The sequence below is a fragment of the Blennius ocellaris genome (genome assembly GCF_963422515.1).
Source record: "Blennius ocellaris genome assembly, chromosome: 22".
Taxonomy (NCBI): domain Eukaryota; kingdom Metazoa; phylum Chordata; class Actinopteri; order Blenniiformes; family Blenniidae; genus Blennius; species Blennius ocellaris.
The window spans coordinates 15,938,528-15,949,819 of NC_137671.1; the positions used below are offsets into that span (position 1 = coordinate 15,938,528).

The 11,292-nt window shown below is 44.4% G+C and overlaps 1 protein-coding gene across 5 annotated transcripts in view; it reads right to left on the bottom strand.

Moving 5' to 3' along the window:
• The window catches only part of celf2 (cugbp, Elav-like family member 2), a 237,182-nt gene extending 226,215 nt beyond the window's left edge, over positions 1 to 10,967 (bottom strand). For all 5 annotated transcript variants that reach the window (XR_013937105.1, XM_080518093.1, XM_080518091.1 and 2 more), the window contains exon 1: positions 10,777 to 10,967. Coding sequence is in view for 4 of the 5 variants with exons in the window: in XM_080518093.1 (XP_080374219.1) it covers positions 10,777 to 10,829 (53 nt within the window). In the remaining variant the exon portion in view is untranslated. The remainder of the gene's footprint in view (positions 1 to 10,776) is intronic.
• Between the last annotated feature and the right edge of the window lie 325 nt (positions 10,968 to 11,292).

Genomic DNA, 11,292 nt, shown 5'->3' on the forward strand with positions numbered 1-11,292 from the left:
CAAAAAAGGAGATCAGAACAGACTTGAATCCCTTCAGCTTCTGAGCTGAAATCTGTACATTTCCAAATATCTTTGCCCTCTTTCACAGCTTAGATTAGATGAATTGATGGATGGCATGACCTATATTTACCCAGTTCTGTCTGAAATGCTCGGCGGAAAGCTGCAGTGAAGAAAAATTTCACGCTCGTCCTCCAGAACAAGCTGGAAAAGCTGAACCTTGAACCTAAAGACATTCTGCTAAAGAATTATATTTAGGGTAGTATTACTGCTGTCAAACAGCAGACGAGGGTTAAGAGACACATTGACGTGTGTTTTGATTGTTTGAGGAAGCCTTTGTACTCTTGTGCAACATGCAGGCTCCTCATAGAAGGTCAGTCGGGGTCACCCCAGGTATCGCGGCAAAGTCAACAACCCGAGATGCTTCATGGTGGCACTCAGATGGAGAGTTTATGCACATGATGAGTCTTCACCAGTTGGCGCGCAGCTAATAAATAAGCTTGAAGGCAGCAGCTGATGCACACCCGAGCTCAGTGCTCCATCTAAATTAGGGGTCGTCCCGAGGGACGTGCTCTGAAACCGTGTCGAAAAAACCGTGTTGGAGATCAGAATAGAGCAGATTCTCCAGAATTAGCCTTGACGAGGGTCCCTGAAGGTTCAAGTGTTCGCTATCGGGAATAGATCTGGCTATTAAAAGATGTCAACATCTGCCGAGTTACACAGCACACAGGTGGAGTCTGAAGCTTGTGACTGCACACATACACATCACTGCACGCTGCAAAAAAAAAACAAAAAAACTCTCCATTTAACTGAAAAGCTGAGTGTACTTGAAAATATGCAGTTTGTCTACACCACGGGAACAAGATGAGATGTCCCTGACTGAAAAGGTGAGAGGACTTAAGTACGCTCATTCAACAAGATGCTTTTTTTTTTATGTTAACGATAAAGGCTTGAGTTTGTTGGGTTTTTTTTTTTAATTGGCGTTTTCAAAAAGTTTGACTCTCACAGCCTGACGTACTGAGATCTTGTACAAAACATGCCTGAAATGCAAGTCGATGTGCTTTTTACAACTAAGAGTCGCACCATAAGACGTCTCAAGTAATGAATATGAAAAATGAGCCATTTTCAAAAAGTTGCATGTTTGCACTTTCATTTGAAAATGTCATCATGTAAACAGGGATTCAAACTTCATTTTGAATTAGCAGACCACGAAAGGTACAATTCATGTAAACACAATTCATTACGATTTAGTCAGTCTTTTGCGAAATGGTACATGTTTATATTGTGATAAATATCGAGGTATTTGATTACCACACACATACAAGCTAGGAAGAGTAATGCGTCAACACACAAATGGGCAGACTGCAATGGAGAAAAGCCCAAAGCATGGAATCAAACCAAATGATTCTCGATGTGAGGCTCCAGTGCTCAACACTGCACAACCACATCCAATAGGTTCAGCGATTTCAGTTGTGTTTCTAGAACTTTGTCTTTAAATCAATGCGCACAAGTTATTCATTTCAAATATGACAATTGAAAGGATTTACTTAAGCTACATTGTACTTAAAGCATTTTTTTTTTTTTTCAAACAGAGTTTTTCTTCCTCTGACACAACAGCTCAGAATCTGGAACAAATCAGGCCCCATTTATTACATCATACAAAATTCCTGCTATATGGTCCTCCACCCTGCAGCGCTGTTCCCATTTCAAGAACACGTGTGCATGTGTGTATATGTGTGTGTGTGTGTGTGTGCCTGTGTGTGTGTGTCATCTATTTAATCAATTACACTGCATGTGAGACTTGTGTAAAGCCTCCTTTCTCATTCCTTCCTTGCTTGATTTCTCTCAGCTGCCAGCGTCACACCTTTTTTTTCGTCTTGCATTTGGGTTAAAATGCAGATCCTGTTCAGAAAACGAGGGGTTTGCCTGTCTCCCCGCCACAATTTGATGATTATTTAATAACAGACGAGTTATCTGAGGGCGAAACTCGGCAGCTGGCGTGCCTCCGTGAGCTAAAAAGAACAAGAAAAAAAATGCGGCGGTCCTGTTTGACAGCGATCGTGGCTTTGATTAAAGACGCCTGTCGACCTTCTGCAGTCAATCAAGATTCGCTCCGACTCTGTTTTGTACCGACAGTTTGAATTTATTTAAAAAGAAAAAAAAAGGAAAGAAAGCCCAAATGAAAGAAAGCAATTCCCCATTTCCTTCCTGGTTTATTTGCTCCTTCCCGGGACCTCTCTGGTGCTCGCTGTGTTTTTAAATCCCCTCTGTTTCCCCCTCCTGCAGCTCGCCGGGGTCACCATCTGCATGGCAACACTCGCAGCTTGACACTTCCACAACCCGGGAGGCGAGCGCCGACCCCGCTCCCTCTCCCCTCACGGGCCACACATAATTCATTAGCTCTCCTTCTCATCCCCGCTCCATTTTCCTCTCTGTGCTGTGACCGACGACGGCTTCCTAAAAGCCGGGTCGGAGATTTTCCAGGGTGAAGCTGCTGACAGTGACTGAGTCCCTATTTCATTAAAAAAAAAAGCATGTGAGTTATTATGGAAGGTTCTCAGATTTCATGTACAACACAGAAGATGTAATTAAGAAGAGCTGATCTCCGTTCCTCTCTAAAGTCATATGAAAAAAAGCTGTTTGTGCTTCAGCTTGTAAATGTTTGACAATATTCTGAATGAAATAACATTCTTTTTTGTTTTCCCCGCTTCACTTTTTTGTGAGTAGTCAAAGTTCCTTCATGTTTGTTTGTGAGTCTCTGTGGCATTGAGTTATGAGGTGAGCATGGGGCTCATGATGACAAGAGTTTGTATGAAAAGCCCCAGAAGGTTTCATTAAAATTGACCTCAGTTGCAGCAACAGTGGGATAAATTCTAACACTTATATCATATGTTTGGGACTAAATCCAGCCCTCACATTAAATATCAAACATGTAACTTAAAGTCTGCATCATAGTCTGAATGAATGAGTTCAATAAATATTACAATTCTGCTGCTGATATCCTTTTTGTCCAGTGTATGGAGAAAAAACATGTATAAAGGCAAAAGTGGTTGTTTTGGTAATACTTTTTTTCTGCATTTTTAGCCATTATCATACTGTTATATATATTTAAAAAAGGCTCCCATGTAGGCATTATGATGACTCCACCCTGCACAGGGCCTGGATGCCAGAAGAATTAAAAGTCTCACAAGGTTATAGGTTTACTCGTGTTTCCAAAGAACTTGGCAGAATATTCTCGTCTTCTTTTTAAAAAAAGAAACATCCAGCTGCATTTCTCACCCTTGTTTTACATACGGCACTTTCAATTTGACCTAAACTTTGAGGAAAAGTTCTTTTTTTATTGCGTAAAACAATAAGGTTTACATCTGAAAACTTTAATTTTGGGTGGTTGGCTTCATGTGCAGTCAATTTCTAGGTCTACTTGCACCTACCGTCATGTTTTCTTGCTAATCCTCCAAATGGGAGACACATACACACGAAGAGAAACTAATGATTTCCTTCTCGGGAAGCTTCTGAGGTTACAAGGGATTTAATCTGACCTCTGCTAAAAGTCAACAATCGCTTCATTTAAAAACAAAAAAAAAAAGAAATGGCCTCTAGTTTTGCCATTTGTTGGTTTTTTGGGGGGATTTTTTTCTTCGTACTCTGGCTGGACTTCAAGCATCCGTCAGTCCCACACACAAAGACATGATTTCCTCTTTTTTTTTTGTTGACTCCGTATTCTCGCCAGGCAGCGTGCCAATGTTTTTCTTTCCTCTGCCGACTCTCACCCTCTCACCTCTTCTTCTTCTTCTTTTCCCCTTTCCAGCTCCTCTTCTTCCTCAGCCTCCCTCCTCCTCTCCGCTAAGCTGTTTATTCAGACAAAATCTATTTTCCCCCATCACTTTCTCTTTCTTACCCCCCAGCATGTAGGGGAATAAAAAAGAGGAGGATGAGGAGGGAAGGAAGCTAAAGAACCTCCTCAGCGGAGAGCGCACGACATTTGTCATGGCAGAAGATTATGAAGTGGAAGAGGAGTCTCGGAAATAAAATAAAAAAAATGAAGGTGTGGAGGAGAGATTGGAGTCTATACATCCCGAATCTGTTAAAGACAGTCGTGTCACCGCGGGGGGAAATGCTCACACACACACACACACACACACACACACACACACACACACACACACACACACACACACACACACACACACACACACACACACACACACACACCCACACACACACACACACACACACACACACACACACACACACACACACACACACACACACACACACACACACACACACACACACACACACACACACACACACACACACACACACACACACACACACAGGTTTAAGCTTCTTAAAGGGATGCAGTGTGTATGGCAGGGAATACAACCAGAACAAAGTACTGCCTGTGTGTGTGGTGTGTGTGTGTGTGTGTGTGTGTGTGTGTGTGTGTGTGTGTGTGTGTGTGTGTGTGTGTGTGTGTGTGTGTGTGTGTGCGCTGCCTGGACGAGACAGAAATGATTACAAAGCTTCATTGTACCTTTTTAGAATCATCTTCAACACTTTTCCTATAGGGCATGTCGAAAAAACATTTGTCAGACATTTGAACCTTTTTCCCCATTTATTTTGAGATTTAATCCGACAAAAATCACTTTAAAATCTCAGGAAACAACGAATGAAACTAATAAATTATTACATTCCTCTCATTAAAGTCATCAGTTTCATTACCTTTGATAATTTCGTTCTTGGAAGTGAAAAACTCTTGAGAAATGATTCTTTCAAACACTCAGAGTTAGTTTGCTGTTGAGCAAAAAGCAAATAAACACACTTTCTTCCCCCTCCTGAACTAACGTTTTAAAAACATCTTGCGTTTTATCATTATTAACCATCATCTGTTTTAATCCCCGAATACTCTCATTTGGTGGGAATCTGAATTTCAACCAACAATTTCCTACGAATCTCACACACCTCCTCTTAACTGTCAACATTTTGATCATGTTGGGATTTTCTCATGAACGCATTGTTTTTCTTAAACTAGTTCTGGTCTAAAAGGCTCATGCTGTTGACGACACAAAAAGAACAAACGTGTCTGTTGTGGGTTTAGTCTACAGTATCTGTGAATATCGACGTGCTTCTTAACTATATAATTGAGCAAATTAGTAACCCTGCATGTCTTATTGATAAGTGTGTGATTAAAATGGAACTTGGTGTCATTTCCTGAATAATAAACTGCTGTCGTCTGAAGAAATCCGACGCAGCATCTCCTCCTCGTCCCTCCTCAACCGTCCTCATCTCTCCTCATCTCCTCCTCCTTCCTCCTCCTTGTCCATTGACTTTGCTCATCATTCCTCATCCTTGCCTATGTTTCCTTGTCCGTCCATGCTCCTCCTAATCCTTCCTCATCCTTCGTTGTCTTTCCGAGGTCTTCCTCATTCTCGCCTCTCATCTCCCCTCCTCATCCTACCATGCTTCCTTGTCTTTCCTCGTCTCTCCTTGCCTTTCCTTGTCTCTCCTGGTCTCGTCCTCATTTTTCTTTGTTCCTCTCCATCTCTCCTTGTCTCCTCCCCATCCCTCCTTGTCTACTACCCATCCCTTCTTGTCGCCTCTCCATCCCTCCTTGTCTTCTTCTTGTCCCTCCTTGTCTCCTCCCCATCCCTCCTTGTCTCCTCCCCATCCCTCCTTGTCTCCTTCCTGTCCCTCCTGGTCTCCTACCTGTAACTCCTTGTCTCATGACCATCACTCCTTGTCTCCTCCCCATCCCTTCGCGTCTCCTTTTCGTCCCTCCTTGTCTCCTACCCATCCCTCCTTGTCTCCTTCCCAACTCTCCTTGTCTCCTCCCTGTCCATCTTTGTCTCATCCCCATCGTTCCCTGTCTCCTTCTCATCCCTCCTTGTCCTTCCTTCGCCACTGCAGCTCCTCCTCTCGCTGCCGTCATCCTCCCTTCCTCTCTTTTCTGATTCACTGTTGCCTCGACTATATAATTATCTCCGGCTGATTCCAGGAGGGAGTTCAAAGCAGCCCCACCACCCCCCCCCCCTCCTCTCCCCCCTCTGTCTCCCTCCTTCTCTGCCCGCCCCCTCCGCCTCCGTCACTCAGACGCTGAGCGCCGTATTGTTCGCTGCCGCCACAAAGCCTTTGATTGACAGCCAGGGGGAGTGGGGGGGGGGGGGGGGGGGGGGCTACCCCTCCCTCCCTCCCTCCCTCCATCATCACTCTCATTCAAAACTTGTCACAAATGGTCTTTTCTGCATTGGATTCACATTCAGCAAAAATTCAGGATTTGTTCCAAAGCCTGAACATTTGGAAAATGCCACACCTTCAAGCTTTGAAAAGTCACAAAACATCAATAGTCAAATAAATGGATGAAAGTGGAATCCTGCAGCCAGTGATTCCCAACCTAAGGTCCAGGCACCTGAGAAGTCTCCATGAGGGTTTGAGGGCTTCCAGAAGTAGATTTAGGATGATTCATAGGTATTGGAGTCGATGTGTCAAGCTGCCAATTGATTTTTCTTGTAAGGTTTTATTTTATTTTTTTCATGTTTGAGCAACAATTTTTTCAAATCCTCCACAATTAAACTGCCTAACAAAATATTGATATTCTTCTACAACACTTACAGTGTCTTTATCAGTTTCTTTGACTATTTATTCACAAATTCTCATTGTATCTTTTTTTAATATTATTTATATTTAAAATGTATTCTTCTTTACTATGATTATTTTGATATCTTTCTGTAATGTGGAACTGCTGTGATAAATACGTTTGAATACTGTTTGAATAGAATAGAATAGAAGGTTTGAAAATAGCTCACCAAGACGTCACATGGCCGGCCGGCCGGCGTCATCGTTCGACAACATGCGTCAACTTTCGCCAGCATTCAGGGAGCAAATCAGAGCAGCGACGAGGCCCAAGCACGTCAAACCGAGGTGAAAAAACATGTGATATGCAAGACGGAGAACCAGAGAAGAGGAAGGAAGGATTGCCTTCTCATTCGAAGGAGCGATTGAAAACCTAACGTCAGCAAATCAACAGAACCTGTTCGATTAAGCAGCTGTTTTCAAACTTGGAAAAATACGAAATTTAGAGATAAAACACGGAAGATTTGGTGATTTTTAAGCAGAAATGTATGGCTGAAACTTTCTGAACACATCAGAGGATTCTTAACTCTTTAACTGAAACCGGCATAATCCTCAAAAAGGTCTGTCTTACCCACCCACCCACACACACACACACACACACACACACACACACACACAATCAGAGGGGATTTAAAGATTCAAACACTGGTCTCAATAATTAGGCCGGTGGATTTGTGCCACTCTTCTCCGTCCAGCGGGATATAAGGCGACGCATAATTCAGGCCGACAAACCCTTTAAGTGGATTAATTAAAACCAACACTGCGGGGTCAGAGGTCAGGCCCCCCCAGCCCGCGTCGACCTCCTCATCCTCCTCGTCTTCCTCCTCCATCTCACACTTCTCTCGCTTTTCACTGATGCCTCGCTGGGAGTGCACGAGAGCCGCAGGACGGACTGAGGCGATCGGATAAACGGATTCAGGGAAGGACGGAGGAGCTTTTTCTTTTTCCTCATTATCCATCAATGTAAACGGTAAATAAAGCACATTAAATTCTAATGAATCAACAAAAATTTAGGCTGAATTTAGCAGAAAAACATCTTTTTTTTTTTTAAATCCAAGTGAATTAAGAAAAACGAGTGTCATAAAAGCCGATACTTCGGTCAACAGTTTGCAACACGATACAGTATAGATTCGAGTCTTTCACACTTTCTCCTCCGTGCATCAGTCAAGCAGAATGAGAATGCTGCTGCTCGTACATCACAAATGAATACAGTGACGAAAAATCCCAAATCTATTTTGCAGAGTAGGTGAATTTAATTGACTCAAACGGGACAGAAATGCTGCAGGAAGTGAATCTATTTCAGTGAGCTATTATAAATATACATTTAAACAGCAAAAAAAAAAAAAAGATTACTGTGCATGTTCGTATTTTTTCCCCGACTCAAAACAAAACACATACACTCCAATCTTCATCTCTCTCTCTCAACATCCAGCAGGATTCACCCAGATGGAAGAAAAACCTGAGCTCTCCACTCTCCCCTCCCTTAATTGAATACAGAACACACCTTGTGTGTGTGTGTGTGTGTGTGTGTGTGTGTGTGTGTGTGTGTGTGTGTGTGTGTGTGTGTGTGTGTGTGTGTGTGTGTGTGTGTGTGTGTGTGTGTGTGTGTGTGTGTGCAGGCTGGATGTAATCAGATGGAATTAATATGCATGCTGTTTCTCATTATGGAATAACTGAACTGCACTTCAGATATGTGACGTGCACCGCGAGAGGCACGGACTGATTGCTAACATCCATCCACAGCGCCCTGCTGCCTGCACTACTCGTGTGTGTGTGTGTGTGTGTGTGTGTGTGTGTGTGTGTGTGTGTGCGTGCGCGTGCGTGCGTGCGTGTGTATGGATACAGTATATTAGATAGCAGAGATAGGAGAGAGGCTGACACGCCCTGTCAATGATCAGATAACATTAGTCACATGCGACTCCACATCTGAAGTAGGAACGTGAATCCCAGAAACTGCACTAATGCTGGAGCTTTTTTTCCCCCCAAAAGGCAACTTTTCAGCATCTTTAATTTAACCTTTTTTTTTTTTTTTAACAAATATCAACACTGACTTGCTCTGTTATTACATCTATTTTCTGATTTCAATCAAATCGTCCCCAAATCTCCAAAGTGACAAACGGCTAAATGTGGTGATCGCGCTCCTCGTGGAATCATTTTCTAATGTACAATGACAACAACAACTTGAATAAATAAATGCCCCGCTGCCTCGTGCCTGCTGTGTTCCGATATGTGTGTGTGTGTGTGTGTGTGTGCGTGTGAGTGTGTGTGTTTGTGTGTGTGTGTGACAGAAGTGAGTCTCATTAGAGACAAAACAGCACCCAGGCGCTTCGTTATCACTGACGATCGCTGCAGGTTGGAACTGGCGTTGTTTCTCGGAATGTGTGTGTGTGTGTGTGTGTGTGTGTGTGTGTGTGTGTGTGTGTGTGTGTGTGTGTGTGTGTGTGTGTGTGTGTGTGTGTGTGTGTGTGTGTGTGTGTGTGTGTGTGTGTGTGTGTGTGTGACGACGTGAGCGACGGGCCGGGCCAGGCGGTAAGCCGTTCTTTATTAAGATATGCCGCCTTCAGCGAGGGGACAGCTGCTCCTGTCTCTAATCTGAAAGAATGAATCTGAAAGAATTTAATGATTCCTTTCTTCAATGCTGTTTCAACTTTGATGGAAAAAGGAAACCACGAAGCTAAAACTCCTTTCCGGATGCACCTTCCTTGATCCCTTGACCTTTGACCTGTTGGGCTGCAGCCCATGAGGCCAACACGTTGATCATCTGCGGCAGGAATCGGCCACAAAGTGACATTTTTAAAGCCGCCAGGAGATCCGTCCCTGTTAGGCAAATAGAACGAGAGGAGAGGAGAGAGTGTGTCCACAGAGGACGGCTATATATGAGTGTGTGTCAGGTCAGCCGCCTGCCCTTTTTCTTCGTTTCTCCGGTCATCTCGAGCCCGTTTGGATATGACATCATTTGCCCCCCTCCCTCCCCTCCCTTCCATCCATCACAGGAACATGACTGCTCCACATTACTCTGCTCATTTTCTATTTTGGATGTGTGGATGACGACACTGGGACGGAGGGCAGCGAGCGGGATGAGCGAGAGAAAGATAAAAGAATAATTCGGGGGGTCTTGAGGGTTCCGTCCTCGCTCTCTGCATTTGCTAAAATAGAATTTCTGATAGTCCCCGCCACTGCCGCCGAGTCTGTCGAGGGAATAATGACTTATTTATCAAATGGCTGAAATATTCAGGGATGGGGCCTTTTTGAATTCACAGGCTTTTCTTTTTCTTTTCTGCGTGATGCTTAATGACAGTGAATCTATTCATAGTGATTTACAGGTTCCAGATAGAGCGCCATGTCCTGTCTGGGAGTCGAATAGTGGCTTGACAAAACAAAACAAAAAATAAATAAAATAGTGCTGGCTTATGACAAAGTGGTGCCCTGACAATGTTCACCTTTGACCTCAAGAGGGAATTAGATGTGCATCAGGACTGAATTCCTGTGCCAAAAGAAAAGGGGGGGGAATGGTTGTGTATCATTTTTGCAGCTCTGGGGATGAAATGTAATGTTTTCTAAAAAGCAGGCATTTGCCATGAGGAAATGTTCCGACAAAATTCCTGGAGGGGCTTTACTTTTTTTTTCTTTTTTTCTCCCTCTTGCGCGCTTCAAAACATTTGGAGGAACACGAATCATGTTTGGGAAGAGGGGGGTGGAGGCAAAGGGGAGTTGAAGGGGAGGGAGGGCGGGGGTGGAGGTGATAAATGAGTGTTATTCTTACTTGCAGGCTGAAAATGTACAAAGTTTTTTGGGGGAATGATGAAGAGGAATGGAGAAGCAGTGGGGAGGTTTTAATAAGATGTACGCGGACACGGCTTACATGCGTCAGATTCATTGACAGGAGGAGAGGAAGAGGAAGAGGAAGAGGAACGCACAAAGTAGCGCCCGGCGGTGGATCGCCAAACCGCGCGTAATTACGCACCGCGGCGAGCAGCATCACGGACACGGCGACCTCCCGCCTGCGCCGCGTCCCACCCTCATTCTCTCCCCAGAAAAAAAAGATTCAGAAACGACACCTCCACCATATGGGCACTTCTGCCTCCGTCCCCTCTTTCCCCTCTCTCTCTGCTTTATTTCCCCTTGTTCACAATGTCAGCCGCTTACCTTAACACGTTCCAGCTTTTCAGAGGGTCCAGGTCTGAAATTATAGAAACCATGGTCGACTGGGCTGGGCAGCACCGGGAGAGGGAGGGGGTGCGGCGGAAAAAGGTCGAAAGAAAAAGCGGCGCAAAGACTGTAAACTCCGTCTGCGAATGACAGCGATTGCTCGGATGCAACCCGTCCTGGTTGTTCAGTGGGTGATGAGCGCTGTCACAGCTCGCTCGCTCTCGCTCTCTCGCTCTCTCGCTCTCTCTCTCTCTCTCTCTCTCTCCCTCTCTCTCTCTTCCTCTCTCTCTCCGCCCCCTCCGGTACAAAGCCTGCGCGCTCTGCAGACGCGTCTCCAAGCTTCCTCTGGTCCTTCTCTCACATTCATCCCGCTGCTGCTCGAAATACAGGCAAGTACAGTAGAAGAGAGTACGCTATAACCAGAAAACACATCCAACCTTTTATTTTACCTCCTTTTTAATGAACATAAAGAACATCGAGTGCGTGCGCATTTTACGCACATAAAAATGCGCA